Source organism: Phodopus roborovskii, unplaced genomic scaffold (assembly GCF_943737965.1).
Source record: "Phodopus roborovskii unplaced genomic scaffold, PHOROB, whole genome shotgun sequence".
Taxonomy (NCBI): domain Eukaryota; kingdom Metazoa; phylum Chordata; class Mammalia; order Rodentia; family Cricetidae; genus Phodopus; species Phodopus roborovskii.
This window is the reverse complement of record NW_026126546.1, coordinates 5,741,372-5,760,768: the sequence shown is the minus strand read 5'-3', so window position 1 is coordinate 5,760,768 and position 19,397 is coordinate 5,741,372. Positions and strand designations below refer to the sequence as shown.

Genomic DNA, 19,397 nt, shown 5'->3' with positions numbered 1-19,397 from the left:
CCCCGCCCCGCCCCTTGGTGGCCAGTTTCCCATTCCTCTCGGGCCAACCACTAAAGTTTGCTCCTAGTCGCGGGATCCCTGGGGCATGGGGGGCAACCATGGAGCTCATTCATGTAAAGGTGTCTTTGCCCCAGATTTACAGGATGGAGATGGAGGAGAACCAACTAAAGAGCGAAATGCAAGACGCCAAGGACCAGAACGAGCTGTTAGAATTCAGAGTGCTAGAACTCGAAGTAAGAGACTCTCTCTGTTGTAAGCTCCCAAATGGAGCAGACATTCTCTTTGAGCCCAAACTGAAATTTATGTAAAGCTCCCTGCCATTTCCAAGCATGCGTGAAGGGAAGTGTTACCGTTTCTCTCCTTCCTTCCTCCGTTCTTTTCTTCTTCTTCTTTTTAAAAATCTGTATGTTCGGGATAACTTCACTGCCTTAACGTGTCCTGGGGAGGATGCTGGCGACGTCTGTGGACCTGTACCAGAGCAATCTATTTATTGCCTACCGCTTGTTTTGCACTTAATAAAATAAGTTGTTTTTGCAATATTTTGCCTTTTTTATTTGTGTTTCATTTCCATAACTACTTTCCTGCATGCACAGTCACTGGGTGTGCCTTCCGCAGCCCCAGACAGCAGCACTGTTGCAATGGAGAACACACCTCTGATCTTGCATGCAGCAGGTCTCTCCTGAGATAGCAGGGTCTGACCCAGCCGGCTCTTGATCCCTGCTGTGTCTAACAGCAGTGTGGGCCCATTTTCTGCCTGCCAAAGCGAACACAAGGTAAGTGGAGGCAGGCAGGAAGATGTATTTACGCAGGTGTTAACCCACTACTTCGCTCAAACCCTTCTGGCAGTAAATACAGACCTGGGCTCTGCAGCCATTTGAACTAAAGTTATTTGTGATTCTAATTGCAACCGAAAGCCCCCAGACACTGCACTTTACCGAAACCTTGCCCCTCTGGGAACTCCACAGGGCAGTGAATAGGACTCTGAGGGAACACTGAGGAATTTGCTGCTTCCAGCCAAAATCCTGCATCATGTGCGTCACAGTATTGCTTGGCTCTCACGGCCCTCCATCCTCCCCTCTGTCTCTCTTTGAAAGCCATCAGCATCTTAAACGTCTCTCGGTCTGCGATGCTCCTTCACTTCTGCCCCCTCACTGCTTCTTCAGCTGACCCCTTTGCATGTGTGACTGCTCTCCATCCATGCGGGCGCCTTCACTTGTCTGTGGCTTCTCTGGCTTTGTTTTCCCCTCCTTTTTAGTGGAAGTTCTATCTGTGACTTGTCCTGTTGGCAAGCGTGGGCTGAGGGGATTTCACCTTCCAGTGTTACTGTGTCCCTCGGCTCTAGCCCTTTTTTCCTTCGTCAGAAGTTGGAAGTCACGAGGTCATGCTCGGTACCCCACCACTGTGAGAATACCTTCTACAAGTCCTTCGCTGTGACCCTTTCTTTCCCTTGAGAATCCCAGAGACCATGTGCTTTCCCAGAGCTTTCCAACAGCCTTCAGAACCACTGGGAAGCAGTTTTATGACTGTTCATACAAAATATGGGTGTTCTGACCCCCCTTTTCTATGAAAAGCCTACAGAATAAGCACCCCTGGTGACAGGTGTGTGGGGATAAAAGTGGGGTAGTGACCTTGGCTCATAGAGCAGTGCAAAGTGAGGCGAGCCAGCTGGGAACCCACTGCACAACCCCTCCCCTTCCCTCAAGCCTCACTCACACAGGAGCAGCGTGTTAAGGTGTGCTTTTTCTAGGTTCACACCAATCTCCGTTACTTCTCTTGGTTGGAGTATGAAGGTGTCCTAGGTCTGTAAATCCTCGTTACTTAATTTCAGCTCCCTCGGGCCTTTTACAAAATGCTTACATGGTGTATGGCTGACGAATATCTCTTCTGGGACATCTGATCATAAATCTGAGGCAGGGGGCTGGAGAGTGAGCATGAATCTTGTTAGTGTGAGTCAAACAAACAAACAAACAAACAAACAGTCTGGGAGCTGAGTTACCCATTGTGGGATGCAAGGAAAGTCAGAAGTGGGCCCAGTTCAGCCACTCAATAGCAGGGAACCAGAGACTCGGCCTTCATAAGCCTCCATAGGTACATGCTTTGTGAGGTAGCCTGGACACCAGATGGGACAATGATGTATCCAGCCTAGAATGACCCGTGCTGTGGCTGGCTTCTGTTCTCTATTGAATTTGATACATTGTTTAGATCAAGCTTCATCTTTGTAACTTCTTGGGTTTGGACTGCAACAGGCAAACCTGTGGAGACCCTATTACCTGTTTCTCCCCACAAGTGGTTGAGAAGTCAAGTGTGCAAAGAGGCCACTGGCCCTGGAAAGGCAAGAAGACACCACATGTCCCATGTGAGGACCCTGTGGTCAAGATGTGTGCTGTGTAGTTCCACCTTAGCCAACTGGAAAATGTTGGTTTTTTTTTTTTTTTTTTTTTTTTTTTTTTTTTTTGCTGATTACTTGGGAAAATGGCAAGTGGTGAATAGCACAGTCAAGTTCTGTCTTTAAACCACGTCTTTTCTCCAGGAGAGAGAGCGGAGGTCGCCAGCCTTTAACCTCCAAATCACCACCTTCCCCGAGAACAACAGCAGCGCTCTCCAGCTGTTCTGTCACCAGGAAGGAGTAAAGGTAGCATGCTTGGGGGGTGGGACATGCCCCCATGGACCTGCCATTCAGGGGCGGGCTGAGTGCCTGGTGCGGTGGTAAAGAGGGGTTGTATCATCAAGGCAGGGGCAGAGCCTTTGTGCAGCCGTGTTGAAAGACAAGAAAGCTAGTTGGAAGGGTCACCAGGTGTCACCCTTTACTGATGCCCACCTACAGACAGACTACAAACCCAAACTAGCAACTGGCTGTCTCTCTTTATTTTTTTTCCACAGTACCCAGCCCATAACAAGGGCTTTACTGATGGTGACTATGGTTGGCCACAAGCCTGGAGCCCCACTAGGCCCCAGAGTTAGAATCCTCAGCTTCCCATGAGCCTAGAAAGCAGGGTTGTGCTGGAGTAAATCTCAGTAAATGAACCATAGCTACACCTTCCCCACCTGCCTCAGCGGAGCCATAGGCTGGGACCCCACTGTGGCATTGGAGCTGAAGGAGGCTTGCCAGTCATGGCTCTAGAACAGGTGTGGATTGTATCTACAGTTCACATGAGAATGAACGTTGGAAATCTTTTCCAGGGTGTGAATATCTCTGAACTTATGAAGAACTTAGATATCCTTGGCGATAACGGGGTAACTATGAGCGATCGGTTTCCGGTTTCATGTTCTTGTTTTGATCTGGGTGTTCTGTGTGACTTTGTTTTGTTTTTAGTATCTCTTTGATTTAAGGGATCTGAGAAGTACAATGGAAGGCTTTTGTATGGCCGAGTTCCCATGTGGGTGGTCGGGTCTGTATTTGTCAGAGTGGGGTTCCTAAGTGAGGACAGCCTTACAATCTGTGAGCGAACGGGACCAAACAAGCCTAAAGGCGAATTAATACACAGACCGAACGTCCCACTACTTAAGATTGCCAAAGTCAAAAGGTGATTTCTTTGTCTTCCATAAAGATTGTCTTTGATGAGGCACTGTGTCCCCAAACCTTGGTGCCCCTCTGTGAACTGTCTCCACCTAGAGGGACTGGAGCTCTTTGTCTCAGATGGCTGACCCCTGTTGTTGAGTGGGGGCTGATTGTCGGGGATGCACCCCAAAGGTGCTTGGCGCTGACTGTTTGCCATAGACTTGGAACCCAGTGTCAATGCCCTTGCCCATTTTTGTGTTGTAGAATTTGAGGAATGAAGAGCAGGTTGCAGTAATCCAAGCGGGAACTGTGCTTGCCCTGTGTGAAAAGGTAGACACGGCAGTGTCCTTGTGCTCATATCTTGTCCCAGCACCCAGCACCCATATCAGAGACTGTACATTGGTGTGTCGCTTTATTTGGAAGCATGTGTGTGTGGGTCAGTCTGCGTCTGCATGTACACATGCATGCCTTTGCGTGTTCAAGATGGAGCACCACACATGCTCACTTCAGAGAGCCTCAAAACCCAGGAAGGAAGTGCCCCTCCCCCCCCAAGGGAAGCAAGCTATAATGTTTGCTTTGTTTCATCCTCCTCTCCCACGTCCATTCTTTTTGGACTTAGTTAGCCTGATGTGTTCCTCTCCCACGTTCTAAGCCATTCAAAGGGGCTCACAAATATGTACTCAAATGGCACCCTCATTCCATCACAGGTACCGCAGAGAACCTCATAACCCCTTAGTAATTCAGTGTCTGGAGAGTGCCCGGCAACCCCTTCCTATTTACCAGTGTGCCCTGGGGGATACCTTCACAATACATGTCTATATGTACTGGAGAGCCTACCTATAGGGTACAACTCTGGAACAGGAATTCAGGCCAGATAGTAAGACCACTTGTCAGGGTTTTGGTAGGGTCAAATTAGTTTCTGAATCCATAACCCGAAGCTTTGGCACACAGCTGATTTCCACATTCAACATGGCTTTTCCTAGGAACAAAACTGTGGGGAGGTGGTAGCTACCATTTAATTGTGTTTGAAGGTTCCAAGTGTGCCTTCTGCATTTTCTTCTTCCCTGTGAGTATAACTGCATTTCTTTTGAAGTTTTGTAGGTTTGTTCATTCATTTTCACATCCATCCATCCATCCATCCCATAAGCAATTGTTGTAACTGTTCTTTCTGTATATGCCTTGTATATTAAAGATGTTAATTTGTGGCTGATTTAAAAAATAATACACCCTGGCTTACATGCCTCCCACAGTGTGACTATGCTACTGAGATGCACACAGCTTTTTAGTGTGCACGCAGTAGGTTCTTTCATGCAGATATTTTCCTTCACACAAGCCAGACTCTGAAATGCCACTTTTGGAATGATGAAGTCTTAATGATCTTGTGTGAATTCATTTCTATGATCTTCACTTAAAAACAGTTTTCTCCCCTAGGTTCTTATCCATGCCCCAACCCCCAGCCAGGTAAATAAAGGGCACCCAACATTGAGATGAGACACTATGATAGTGCCTTGCCCAAGGTCACGTGGTTTGGGAAGGGTGATGATTGTATGGAACTCAGAGATTTCTGCTTCTACTCCTTGCCTGGCCAAGTTTGCTTTCTCCAGTGGATGGTGGGTCAGTGAATCACCCTTGGCTGGCCTGTGATCCCTGAGGAGCAATTGTCTGCCACAGTGCAAGGCATATTCAGCAAAACCAATTGTGGTTTCCCAGCCCTTCATAATAGAGGCCATAGAGTCACCTAAGTGCTGATTAACCATACGCGTCCCATTGTGTCCTACATTCACATAGCCTGTTGGGGCTCCGTATCTGGAGAACGAGGAGAGGCCACATTTGCAAGGTCCCTTGCCTTGAGTCTCAGCTTTGCCATTTGCTCTCCCATGTTTTCAGGGTCTGATGGACAGATTAGGAGCAGTCCTTGGCTTGGAGTGGCTGGCTCACAGTAGACTGGGATAGTGGGCAATAGTATGTACTGGTTCTCCAGCCCCTGGAGTATCCCCCAGGGCAGGGCTGCCATGGTGGAAGGTGAGGACCTCACTGGGAACAGGCTTCAGGCAGCAATTCCCACAACACTTCTTCCCACACCCTGACCCAGCAGCTATGCCAAAGCCAGTATCCTAGCAACGTGGGGCCCTTCAACCTCCTGCATTCTCTTACAGAGGAGGAAATGGGGGGGGCTGTCTGGCATCAGCTACTCTCTGCTTGCCATCCCTTGCCCATCTCTGGCTTGCTCTCTGCTCACCTTTGCCGGCTCCCTGCTAGCTGGCACCCACCTGCTACTGGCCACCATCAGCTCATTACACTGGTCGACTTGGTGTTCCACTTTGTGTCCTAAATACTAAAGGGTGAGACTGGCTGCCTGGCTGCCAGCCCCTCAGTGCTCCATGAGAGCAGGAGGAAGCAGGGGGTCCGTGGCTGATATCTGTGGGCAGAGCTCTGAGTGTACTGAAGCAGCAGCAGACTGGAAACTGGCCTTCAGCTAGGCTCTCCTCAGACCTGTCTCTGCCAAGACACTGGCTCAGCCATTTGTGAACTATACGGTCAGTCCAGCGTGGGTACTGCCGTTCATATCCTCCCTGCTTGGAGAAAATGTTCGAGAACAGGGGTTGGAGCTGGGTGGGAGCTGGGTCATGAGACCTATGAGAATGCTGGCAGGACAGCTGAGTAACCGGTATAGTCTTCCCTACCTGGGACTTGGAGGTGCCCTGGGATGTGGACATCTTAGCGCGAAGCATCTTAGCGCGAAGCATCTTAGCGCGAAGCAGGGACAGGCGAGTGCAAGGAAGGACGAATGGCTGCAGAGAGGATGAGTTGTAGAACAGTGCCGTTAGAATGGACATCAGAGAACATGGTTAGGGACTCCGGGAAGCCCTCCCCACACAACATTCCTCACTGCAAGCAAACAAGCCGAAACAACAACAGTTGTCACTCAGTACGCAGTAAGCCCCAGCCCAGGTCTCTCTTAGCAGCACTAAGGCCATTTCTTGGTATATAGGCAAGTGAATCCCAGTCTGGGCAGGTGGTTCTATGTTCCTGTGATGGTCTCACATTAAGCAACCCCTCTTCTCCTGAACTTTGTGTGTGGCTTTCTCAGAAGCTTGCTCAAGCTCTGGGCTGAAGACAAGTCCCACCAGACTTGCTCCAGTCAGGTTAACAAGCTTTACAGCTACATCATGCTTAACCCTGGCCCGAGTTTGAGCCCACAGAGAGGCTCAAATTTAAGATGTAAAGGGGCCAAAGGCTCATCTGTGGCTCCAAGTCAGACATGCCTCTTCTCTGTTAAGTTCAGAACCCTTTGAGAAGTAGGCACATAGCTCAGGAAGGTAGAAACACTTTAAAAATAAAAACCAAACCAAGCCCAAACAAGCAAGCAAACCCACTATGTTATATTCTCTTTGTGATCCACAGGTCAGAAGATGGGGCCTAACTAGGCCTTCAGCCATGGTGAAGATTCCTGGGTTGGCCTGGAGTCAGTGTAGGGAGAGGAGAGAGTAGCCACCAGCTGCAGAGGGGCCCCAGGCTCTGCCCCTGATGAACCCTTGCATGGGATGTAAAGAGATGACTTTTGTTTGAATTGTATATGCTCATAAGACATCCAGACTCTGGAGCATCCCCAGTGGCCAGGCTCTCCTCCTTCCTGTTCAGCCAGATCTCTCCCTCCTGGGAGTGCCCATGGTGAATGGGAGCAGTCTCCCCAAAGGAGTATGAGGTCAGCAGACAGAAAAGTCCAGTCAGGAGCTCAGGACCCAGCTCTCTGTGCCTGCCCTGTTACTGTCCATGGTCCTGAAAATGGCGCGTGTACTTCAAGACTGGAAAGTACCCCTAGGGCCCCTATCAAAACTTACTTCATGCTCACATCAGTCTACTAAAAGCACAATGTTTTAAATTCCTCAACAGGAACACTTGTCCTTTTCACAAGAAGCTACATAAACTGTGTGAGGAGGAGCTGGCTTGTCTGCTGCTGACCCCACGGGTCTTGTGGGACAAATCTCTGATCATGGCTTTCAAATCTCTCCAACCCCTTCCACCCAAACCCATGCCAGCCCTTCTCCACCCCACAGCTGTTATTTGTCACCTACTGTGTGCTCAGCTCTGCTGGTTCCCACCTTTGGGTGGTTAGTGGGAGTCGAAATTTGTGACAGAGTCGTCATGTGAGCACCAGGACAAGATGACCCTTGTGGCCCCGGGGAAGAGGGAATAGAGCTAGCCTGGAACCGGTGAGCTGGATAGATGTCAGCAAAGGCCTGGGACTGATGTTGAGGTTAGAGAGCTACTGATGTCTGAGCAGCATACGCAAGGGCCCTGTGGCCCTGCGCTCACGCACAGGTGGCTATTGTGAGGGGGCGGTGGGTGAGGGTGGGGAGCCAGCACCCCACTGTGCAGTCCTGGCTGGCTTAGAACTCACTGTGTAGACAAAACTGGCCTCAAAAATCACAGCCAGCTGTCTGCCACCGCTTTATGAGTGCTGGGATTAAAGGTGTGTACCACCATGCCTGGCCAGGCTCAGGTTCTTATTGAGTGGCCACAATGATCTTCAGGGACAGTGTTAGTCTTGTCTGTGTCATCAGGAGTAGAGGATATGTGCTGGGTTCTGAACAGGAGGAGAAAAGACCTACATGATATGCAGGCAGGAAGGGTTTGGGGGCCCTGGTAGGATCAGACATGGACCAGGCACCGGATGGAGCTCTGATTTAGATGGTGATCATGGGGAGGGAGCCTGAGTATGGTAGATCTGAAAAATAAGAAAAGAGCATAAAACACAGCATGGAGCATGTGGACTAGGGAGACTCTTGAGGGCTGAGATAGTGAAGGCCAGAGGCAGGGCTCCAGAGCAGCTACAGTTCAGGGTGGTTAAGTTGGATCTCAGAGCTGTGGCCAGAGAAGGAAGAAATCAGTGAGCCTCGGGAAACTATTGGAAGCCTCTGTCTGGAAAGAGACGTAGGGTCACCAGGCCAGACTGCAGGGCATAACAGCTAGAAGGTCAAAGTCATAAATGATACTCAGTGTCAAATCAGTGAAACCGGAATAACACTCCTGGGTACCCTTGACACCCCCATCCATTCCCAAAGTTCACCTGTGACGAGGACACACTGTATACCAGCATTTGCCCAGACCTAAGACAGGGTATATTGCAGCCATCAGGCATGTGCCTCACGTGATCACTGGCATGTCTGGGGGTCCTTCTGGATCTTGCCCACTTCCATGCCCTTGTATCTCCTCCCTACATGCATGTATCCAGCTCCTGTCTGCATCTTGCTCTCACAGTACACCTTGGGAGTATCACGGGAGTGGCTTCCCAGTCCTGCAAGCTGGGTCTTATGCCCCCAGTCCACAACTGTGTGACATCAGACAAGAGACTTAACGCAGCCTTCATGTCTTCACCTGAAAAATAGTGGAGTTGCTGCCTTCCCCTGGGATGGACATGGGAATGTCAGTGGGAGTCACATGGATGACATGCAGGCCTTCCAGCTCCTGTCCACCCACGCACACACTTAGACACGGCCCTGATGGTACACACACAGCCACAGCCATGTACACACAGCTCTGTGAATGCGCCTCACTCCTCATCCTGAGAAAACACCTGTACAGGCTGCAAGGCCCAGTCCCTCTGAAACCCTGCTCACCTGAATACGTCCTCCTGTCCTGCTGTTTTCTAGTGGCTGAAGCAGATAGAGGGAACAGAGGCAGCCCTCACCCAGAAGATGATGGACCTGGAGAAGGAGAAGGTAAAGATTCCAGCATCAGGGTGAGGGTGGCATGGAGAACTCAGGTGTTTGACTTTGTGGGAGGCTCAGCATCATTATAGCTCTTGCCCTTGTGGGCCCTCGGAGCCATCTCCATTCGCATACTTTCCCACTCTCCCAGTTTTTAACTTCACACATTCCTGACCTTCTGCTCAGTGCTGGGCTCACATGGCTCACATGTTAGAGACACAGCATGACACACAGGCGCTTGTCCTAGGGGCTCTGCAGGCTAGCATACAGCTGAAGTCTTCGCAGGATGGCTTGGGGACCCGGAGGTGGTCTTCCTTGGTTATGTATGATGTGCTTTAGTGCAAACCTGGCTGGATTGTGGCCATGCCAAGTATTATGTCCATGTAGCATCCCTACTCAGGGGAGATACTGTCCTCAACCCAAGGAGGTGAAAGAAGCCATTCTAGATGCCCTGGCTCTGAAGCCACCTAAGACCAGTTTGTATCCCAAGGTCACTTGAGAGCTCAGGAAAGGAGGGGGCTGTCACACAGGAGAACCCTGGATAGAGCTCAGAACCTGGGTTTCTAGTCACTCCTGTGGCACCATGGACAAGGCCCTGGTTTCCTTGGCCTTGTTTCCACATCTATAAAATACAGTCCTGACCTAAGCCCTCATGGGCGTAGAAGGGGACACGCAGTCTGCTCAGGCGAGGCCTGTGTTGAGTGAACCAGAAGGCTTTGAGGGTATTTAACGGTGAGACCCATGGGAGAGTGGGGGGCACAGCCTAGGCAGGGCATGTGCTGAACCTGAGAACTGTTAGGACAATCTTCAGAGGCCCCAGGCCACAGCACAGGGACTTGGGACTCCTGGGACGTGGGCTGTGAAGCAGGTTGCACGAGAGGTCCCCTCCTTGTTACCAGAGACTCAAGAGGAGGGGGAGCTGGAGTAGTCCTGCCCCGGGTTCTCAGGACAGTCCGGTCCGGGCAGCCCAGGGCAGTGAGGCCTCTGCAGGAAGTTCACACAGGGCCGTCAGGGCCTCCCCACAACCCAGCCCCGAGTCACTAGTGGGTGGACTCAGAGCCTCCTGGCTGCTGGCGTGTTCTGGCTGGGATCCTAATGGCGCTCGTCTCTTCCAGGATTTGTTCAGCAGGCAGAAAGGCTACCTGGAGCAGGAACTGGACTACAGGAAGGAAGCCCTCGACCAGGCCTACCTGGTAGGACCAGAAGTGGGTTTGACACTTTGGCTTTCTCCTCTCGGCCTTAGAGGCTGCTTCCTGCAGGCAGCACACCGGGCTTCAGGGTACAATGCTGTGTCCTCTGCACATAGGACTAGGATGACCAGCAAGCAGTCAGGTGTCCCAGATAAGCCACGTTTTTTACAATGTGTCAGTGCTTGCCTAGCATTCGTAAATCCCATTCAATCCCCAGTACAGCAGAAGCCGGGAATGGTGGCACCTGTCTGCAATCCCAGCACACAGGTGGGGGCAGGGGGATCAGAGGTTCAGCGTCACCCTCCACTATGTACTGAATCCCAGACCTGACTTTAAAAAAAAAATAAATAAAACCCAAAAGCAGATTTCCTCATAGGTAGGAAAAGGAGATGGCCTTAAAAGAACAGAGAGGTGAGTCAGTGAGCTGTGGCCAGCTGTGCCAGCTGTGCCAGAGCTAATGGGGAGAGTTTTAAAGTCCTGTGAAACACTACGGGGGTCTCAAAAGAGTCTGGGTTTCCTGGAGTTTGAGGTTCAGATTCAGATGGCGTTACACCCAAAGCCCCAAATCCCCGAGCGAAGACCTGCTCTTCCTTGTGGGTGGGGGTATCGAGTGAGGTTGTGGACATTTCCAAGATGTCCCCACGGTGGAGGGAAAGCCAGCAACACTCTGTGCAGGAAGCAGCTGTTGCTCTCTACAGAGCTCAAGTGAACCTTTGTCCAGAGTAACCAGGACATGCACAGTGTATAAGGAAACATGGAGGCAGAGGCTAGCCCACCTCACTGTGATGGCTCAGAGGCAGCTCCTGCAACAGTGACTCTTACAAGACACAGCTGTGTTAGTGGCTTTTCACATCACAGAGACGGAAGACCTGACGGCTTTACAGGGTGTCCTTCGGCTTCGTGATTTCAGCGGTGTCGAACATGGCAGTTCATATCGTAAGGGCAGGGAGCAGAAAAGGAGGAAAGAGCCAAGGCAAGATAGAGCTGGAAGAACGCACTCCTAGTCACCTGCTTCCTCCAGCCTGGCCTCACCTCCTCCCTGCCACCACCCATTGAGGTCAGACCATCAGGGTTGCATCTCTGGAAATGCTACCACAGACTCCCAGGGATAGGATGCCCCGGTCCTCCAGCGCTTCTTCACAGATCATCAAGCAGCATCTTCCTCCGTGGCACCTGCTTCTTATCACGTGATGTGGCTGACACCAGCACGGAGGGTGGAAACACTTTCATCTGTGCTCGGGATCACCTGCCCATTTCTTCATTTTGAGTTTTCCTCCACATCATCCAATTCTGGTCCTTGCAAACAGACATGAAGAACACATCTACACTGTCCAGCATTGCCTTCCAAGAGTGTTTAACAGCTCTGGAGGACATCCCTCAGGAAACTGCAAGGGCTTAGTTACCATCAAGGGGAGGTACATTAGGTGGAAAGCGGAGGGTCCTGACCCTAAAGACCTCCCTGGGTCACACTGTGCCAAAGGACAGGCTGTGGTGCTGAGAGGGTGGAGGCCAGCCATTGCCAAGTGCTGTGGCTTACTGGGGCTTCTCACAGAACAGCTGTCATCTTCTGAGGGACCTGTGCAGGCAGGCTCAGGACTTTGGGCATGCTGGCTCTGGGAAGATATCCCTACCTTAATGATCCTGGTCCCTGTAGAAGTTACTGACATTCATCCCCGAAAAGTGCACTAAGCTGCGAGTGGGCAGCATGTACCCAGAGTGATTTCAGTCTTGTGACATTCAAGACAAGTCTCCCAAGGTACCAGATTCACCTCGAGCCTGGTCAGCGCACTGTTCACCTCCCACATCCAGGCTGGGGAAGGGAAGGCACTGGAAGCTTGCCTCTCTCCCTTTGTCATGGCGTGGAGAGAGAAGTGGGTGAGATAGGCCAGGCCCACACTGGGATCTGGGTTTGGAGGTGAGGGCCAGTCTGGAAGCCGACAACCAGAGGGTCTCCCAGAAACCTGCTTGCTGAATGGAGAGGGGTGAGCCAGAAGTCACGTAAGATCCTGTTCCACAGAGTCTAGACAGAGGCCACATGGAATTCCATGGCTCTGCCTTCTGCTCTCTCAGGGCCAGGGCCTGGGGAGAAGGTGATAATGGCTAAATCACCATGACCCAGCAGGGCTAGACTCTTTCTAGGAAGTCTGAACAATGCTGCAGGGGGTGGGACTTGCAGAGCGTTCTCTGGGCTCCATCACATGGTTGTGATGTTTCTTAGCAAGGGGTGCAGGGCTTTGTGGAAGCAGGAGAGAGACCGTTTTCTCCTTTGCCCCTAGGCACCATGGTAAGGTGCCCAGCAAACCCTGAACTAGAGGTTCTCAACCTGTGCGCCATGACCCCTTTGGCAAACCTCTCTCTCCAGAAATATTTATAGTATGACTCATAACAGTAGCAAAATTACAGTTATGAAGTAGCAATGAAAATAACTTTATAGTTGGGGGTCACCACAGCATGAGGAAGTATATTAAAGGGTCACAGCATTAGAAAGGATGAGAACCACTGAGCAGTAAGTCTCACAAGGGATGGCATGGGGAGGTCTCTGTGGTCAAGGCACACCTTTGCTGGTCTCCTGGACCCTGCACCCTGACACTCTCTTCCTAGTGTGGACTTCAGCAGCATCAGTCTCCTGAGGGTGATGATTGTCTACCTTTTTGTAACCTCAGCTGTCTCTTGTTTGGGCCATGCAGAAAATCCAGGACCTGGAGGCCACCTTGTACAATGCACTGCAGCAGGAGCCAGGGCGGAGAGCCAGCGAGGCTCTGAGTGCCAGCCAGCGCGAGGACCTCCAGGCAGCTGTAGAGAAGGTGCGCAGACAACTCCTGCGTCAGAGCCGGGAGTTCGACAGCCAGATCCTGCGGGAGCGAATGGAGCTGTTGCAGCAGGCCCAGCAGGTACTGACTGGTGGTGGCCCCCACAGTGTCATTTCCTTGGGCCTCTGATGCCCCGCTGGCACTTGATGGACATCAGACACCCCAGATGTTGGGTGGAAAGCTGCTGGTAGGCGAGGTTCTGTGGGCACAGCATCTTTTCTCATGGGTGCCTGTCACTGTGTGGATGGTGTTCCCTCCTTGGTAGCTGGGGAAACATGAGGCCCTTGGGTGTTGTATAGATGGCAAACTTGTTCTTTTCACTGGCTGAAATGTACACGCAAAGCAAAGACATTCCCCCCACCTTCCTCCAACGCTCCCTTACTGCAGCTTGATGCACAAGGACCACACTGGTCCAGCATCTCTCTGATGCTGTGTTTAGAATGGCCCGGAGCATAAGAATCAGCCTAGGAAACTGACTGGTTACTTCTTGGAGGGCCTTAGTCTCAGAGGGTCACATTTTGCTGAGCAGAGGAAAGAAGGTTCCAGAACCCTGAGGAAGGAGGAGCAGTAGAGATGAGCTACACAGAGCTTTGTTGGGAAGCATGCTCCCTCCACTGCAGAGCCTCCATCCACCTCATAGCATCCCCGTGAGGTGTGTGAATGGGTGCACAGCATGACTGCTCCCAGCACTAGCTCTCTGCCCTTCCCCTTCCTGGTACCCCCCACCCCCGGCCAGGCCCAGCTTCCTGGACATTGGGCATGTGAGTGATGGAGGCCACCCAAATTCATGACATTTGTCATCCTGCTGGGAGCCTAGGTGCTCTGGCTCACTCTCATCCTATGAGTGCATGCTGTCTACACTACACATGAACTATTCATGGACTCTGCAAGCAGGTGAAACCCATTGATCTGTTATAAGTCAGAAGAGAGTGTTCCTCTGGGGGGACTGGCTGTCCATGTGTCTGTCCTTCACTGCTTCTATGCTGGACCACCATAAAAGACAAAGATCAAGTTTGGGACCTGCGAGTCTTTTCCTGACGCATGTCTTGATGTGTTTCAGAAAATCCGGGAGATGGAGGGCAAGCTGGAGCTTCAGAGGCGCCAGCTGAAGGAGCTGGAGGAAAAGGTAGGTGGCTGGGAGTGAGTGCTGAGACCTCAGGCCCAATATATAGGCAGGTATTTACCTGCCAGTTTCAGGTTTAAAGCCCAGGCGTCCTCTTCCCCCAAATCCCTCCAAGAAATCCAAGACCCCCACAGGCTCTCAGGCAAAGACACTGACTCCTCAGCAACTGACACAACTACAGCTGGGTTCCTCCTGCAGTGTGTGTGTGTGTGAGTGTGTGTGTGTGTGTGTGTGTGTGTGTGTGAGCATGTATCTGTTCCAGAACCCACCCACCCCCAATCCCTCTGCTGCCACCTCACCAAAAAGCATGAGGTGGTCTTAGAGAGAAAGGAATCAGATTAAAATGATGAGGCTGTCATGCCTCAAAGAACGGTCATCCTTCATCTCCCATGGGTTCATGCATTCTCACTGATGCTCGTGTGCAGGAAGCCAGTGAGGCTGGCTTAGCCCATGGGTCTCTGTGTGCTTAGGACTAACGAGGGTGCTACGAACAAGGCCAAGGTGAGCAAAGAATGGCCCTTGGTCCCAGGAAGGAAGGTGTATGAGTTGTTTTCCCTCATTTTCCGTGATCAGATACCTGGTGAAAAGCTGCTTAAAGGGGGAGGGGCTTACTGGGCTCACAGGTCCAGGGGATACAGCTGGGAAGGTGAGACAGCTGGCTGCATTCTGCCTGCTGTGGGGAAGCAAAAGAAATAAAAGCTGATGCTCAGGCTATTCTCTCCGTGTGTGTGTGTGTGTGTGTGTGTGTGTGTGTGTGTGTGTGTGTGTGTGTTTGTGCATGTTTGTTCACATGCCCATGGAGGCCAGAGTTGACATCAGGGTATCTTTATAACACTAGAGGCAGAATCTCTTGCTGGACATGGGGCTCACTAATTCTGGCTAGTCTAGCTAACCAGCTTGCACTGGGGATGCCCTGACCCTTCCTTCCAACAGGCTGGCTGTTGAATGGCTTCTATGTAGGTGTTGGGGATCTGAGCCACACCCCAGTCCTAACCTCTTCCTTCTTATTCAGCCTAACACCCCAGCCCATGGAATGGTACCCTACTCTAGAAAATTCTTTACACATGTGCTCAGAGATGTGTGTCTCTCAGGTGATTCTGGACTCTTACCAAGATGGTAATCAGTGTTAACCGCCACAGAAAAAGCAGCCCTCATGTCTGTGGGTGCTGGTGGCTGTCTGGTGCTGCCGCCTTAGGCAGACCTCAAGACAGGTTCAGGACCACACAGGCAAGGTGGCTTTACTGAGACCATTGCCACTTCCTGTGATGACACCTGCTGTGTCCTTTGAACTCAGGGATGGAATTTCACTTACCTCTTCCTCTGAGGCAGAGCATAGAATGGTCTCAGAGGAGCTCAAGGCGTCATAATTTGCATAGCTTATGTCACAGTGCTTACAAGGCAGTAAGGTCAACTTTACCTCTGTGTGGTGGTGGGGACTCCTTTGGAGACGATGCAGGCCTTATGACCCAGCCTGCTTGGGGGGGGGGGGCAGGGGGCAGGTAAAGCTAGTGTGCCCGAGTAGAAAATCCTACCTGGATCCTAAAGGGGGATATGTAGAAGTCCAAAAAGAAAGAGAAAGGCCTCTTCTGGGCAAAAACATCCCAGGCCATCTTGTGAGAAAGAGTCGTGACTCTCCAGGTAACAAACTGGGACAATTGCTGGAAGTCACTGGTCAGCAGAGTGTGGGGCTCTTTAGAAGTGGGGCAGCCTTCCTAGTCCTTTTTAAATAATACATACAGGGGTTGGGGAGAGAGAAAGAAACCCCTGGAAACTCCTCTGTCTCCCCCAAGGTAAATTCAGACAGGGCAGGGCAATCAACTGATTCACCATATGGAGTTCCTGGGTGCATAGCCGGCTGTGTCTGCAGGGGGCAGCAGAGATAGGTCTCTAGGCAGTGGCTGGATTCTCCCACTGAGTCCCTTCTGGGAGAATCCTTTGTATGTCTGCCCTATTTCCTAGAGTTCCCATCTGGAAGGTACCCAGCCCTCCTCAAACCCCCAGGGCTGTTGGGAAATCCTAAGGGGGATGTCAGGTTGAACCAACTGAGACACTTTGTCTCCATGACTGGGCTGAGGACAACCTGAGATTCTGGGGCTGCAAGTAGGGGGCTTCTTACTGCTCTGAGATTGAGGCCCTTTACCTCCCTGCCTGGTAGAAAGGAATCCATTAGAGGTGGGGGCAGTGAACTCTGCCTGCCTTTCCATCCACAGGCACCTTGAGGCTCACAGCCAGATAGGACAACAACTGATACAAAACAGCCATAGGGGCTATTGTTATTTAAAATGTTAAAACTGAGGAGTTGGGAGATGGCTCAGATGGTAAAGTTCTTGCTTTGCAAATATGAAGAACTGTGTTTGATCGCCATAACTCACATAAAAAACAAAAACAAAAAACAAACAAACAAGAAAACAGCTGGGTGTGGCGGTAGTTATAAACCCAGGGCTGTGGAGGTGGAGACAGGCAGTCCTGGGATTCAGTGGTCAGATGTTCGGCCAAAGTGCTGAGTTCCAGGCCAGTGAGATACCCTAGCTCAAAAGGTCAAAGAGGACCATGCCTAATGAATGAAACTTGGGGTTGTCCTCTGCCCTACATACATGCATTCATACCTGCACACACATGAGCCCACATATCCACAAAACACACATACATATACACATACAGTATTGTCCAAACTCGGGCTGGTCAGGTGCACTGACTATACCTCTCCATGGGGAAGCCGGGTTGTCGCTTGGATTGTTTTTCTGGTCTGTCGGACTTTCTCAGAGCTGATTTGTGACTGTTCCAACTCCACATTCCCAGGAAGGTATGGCACAGTCAAATATGCAGAAGGACAGACTGACCCAGCTGGTGGATTACTGGTTGGCCATATGACCTGGGCTGCCTACCAGGCCTAACTCTCATCTGTAGGTACTCCCAGTCATCCCCCACCAGTGGTCATGGGAAACTTTGGTCCCATCACCATGGCTTGCAGATGATCTCTCCTTCCATGACTAGACTCTTACTCATAATCCATTGGGTAGTCTCACCAAGCCCTCCTCCTCCTGAGCCTCAGTTTCCCCATGTAGAGGACATGCAGGGCTCCGAGATTACAGAGGCTCCCTTATAACTCTTGATGCTACAGATTTGACAGAAGAAATCAGTGGCCGTTAGTTGGATTTCTGCTTTTCTCTACAAACAGCATAAGGAACTGCAGCCTTGTTTGGTGAGGATTATATTTTAATGTTCCAAGATGACAGACAGATATGTTTCCTCTGAATACTGGTATTTCTGTTTGAATAGGTCAAGTCACGAGTAGATTAAGAAAAAACAAAACAAAACAAAAACTCTTTTGAACTAACTGATATGGCTTTTCTGGTTTTGTAAGGTTATTTTGCAGCAGAGTTTTTTTTTTTTTTTTCTGAAGTTGATTGGTAAAAGGCACACAACGTTTTACATATTGACAAAACTCTTGGAATGGACAGCATAGGGAAGGGTCACTTGTCTGCAGGTTGGCCTGTCTACCTCTCTTGTTGCTGCCCACCGTGACGTAGACTGGTGAATCATACACATGACTTTGGGCCGGCCCTAGAAGCCTTACCTTTATCCCCCAAAGTGTCTGCACATGGCACAGATCTCACCTGGCAGCCTGGGTTGGTAGGACTCCTGATGAATAAAGTAGGAGTGACTCACCAAGCACTTAAGGCCAGAGGGACCACTTCCCTCTGACCTTTTCTCTGCTGCCCCCTAGTGTCATAGTTCTTATAAGATACTGTCACTGAATTCCATACCGCATCTCTCACATCTTTTTTTTTTTTTTTTTTTTTTTTTCTTCTCTTTTCTTCATTTTCTTTTGGTCTTATGTTATAGTTTTTGTTCCTTTTTTTGTTTTTCTCACTAGCATTCATTCTGTGGCCTTGACGACTTCCATGCGCCGAGAACTCGGGTGTGTATCCTTTACTTTCCATTGGCTGATGCGAACCTGAGAGTGGAGGCTGACTCCTCTCTGGCTGTGCTGCTCCCTAGGAGATGAGGTGCCTGCGTCCCTGGGGTCCTGCTGTAGAGACAGATGGATGACAGGGCTTATTGAGACAGACAGGCCCCATGGCAGCTCATCCACAGAGGAGGTTATGTCCCATTCCCAAAGCTTTCTCCAGCCTGGCTTAGCTCCCGCTCTTTTGCTGGTCACATCCAAAGCAAGTGGCCTTGCAGGGTCAAGAGCAGCAGGTGGACAGGCCAGTGGCTCTTGAGGCCAGATCCTGATGTGACCACACAGTGCCCAGTGTTCTGCTCTTCGCCTCTGTGTTTTAACCTGATGCCCAGCTATGAGGCTCGGTTATATTCAGAGGCCCAATGAATGAAGGCATCCTAGAATTTGCCCTGCCCTGGCTGTTGTCCCCTTGTACTCAAGCACCTAGCTCTCAGCCCTGGTTCCTGCTTTGGGACCTCAGCCTTTCCACATTCTCCAGGCACTGGGTGTTCATCCTTTGGGCTGGCATCTGCTAGGACCTCTGAATTTTGGAGTCTTGACCCTGAAAACAAGCTAGGCTGAGGGTCCTTGGCCTCCAGGGTACCCCTGGGGGCCCCTAGATCCCTAGGTGGTCTACCAAATGTCCTTAGGTATAGTCCTGACTTTCACTAGCTCACAAGACATTATGTTGGGTATTTTCTATCCCCAAGTGCCCGGGACATAGCCAGGCACACAGTGGCTGGTCATTATATGTAGAAAGAATAAAGGTCTGGCCTAAGGCGTAGGAGACAGCTCACACTATGCTCCTTCTGTCTGGGTTGTAGAGAAGGTCCTCTGGACCACTATCAAGAGAGATCAGGGCTTGAAGATATGCTAGGGCCTCCTACACTCTTCTTAACCTTTGATTTTTGTTTCACTTCAAATTATTTCTTAATCTTACAGGCTAGACCAAGAGCTTTCGGAATCACCTGAGTCCCCGTGGTGCCCCATCCTCACTCAAACCAAAATCGAACAGTGCAACAAGCTATTCAAAATCTGGAGCCTGAACACAGAACTTTCGCGCATTTGACAGTCACTGGAAGGGGAGGCCGGGGGACCTGGCCAGCCTCTGCCGTGGA

General features: G+C 50.8%; 1 protein-coding gene across 6 annotated transcripts in view; it reads left to right on the top strand.

Moving 5' to 3' along the window:
• Window positions 1–19,327, top strand: part of Jakmip1 (janus kinase and microtubule interacting protein 1) — a 112,975-nt gene extending 93,648 nt beyond the window's left edge. The window contains exons 13-22 of one of the 6 annotated variants that reach the window (XM_051200209.1): window positions 135–233; window positions 2,531–2,632; window positions 3,181–3,234; window positions 3,764–3,829; window positions 9,154–9,222; window positions 10,326–10,403; window positions 13,088–13,291; window positions 14,271–14,336; window positions 18,180–18,255; window positions 19,222–19,307. In XM_051200209.1, the coding sequence (XP_051056166.1) occupies window positions 135–233; window positions 2,531–2,632; window positions 3,181–3,234; window positions 3,764–3,829; window positions 9,154–9,222; window positions 10,326–10,403; window positions 13,088–13,291; window positions 14,271–14,336; window positions 18,180–18,230 (789 nt within the window). In that variant the 3' untranslated portion in view covers window positions 18,231–18,255; window positions 19,222–19,307. Of the gene's footprint in view, window positions 1–134; window positions 234–2,530; window positions 2,633–3,180; window positions 3,235–3,763; window positions 3,830–9,153; window positions 9,223–10,325; window positions 10,404–13,087; window positions 13,292–14,270; window positions 14,337–18,179; window positions 18,256–19,221 lie in introns of all 6 variants that reach the window. The other 5 variants (XM_051200208.1, XM_051200207.1, XM_051200210.1 and 2 more) reach the window with 5 other exon arrangements.
• The last annotated feature ends 70 nt before the right edge of the window (window positions 19,328–19,397 follow it).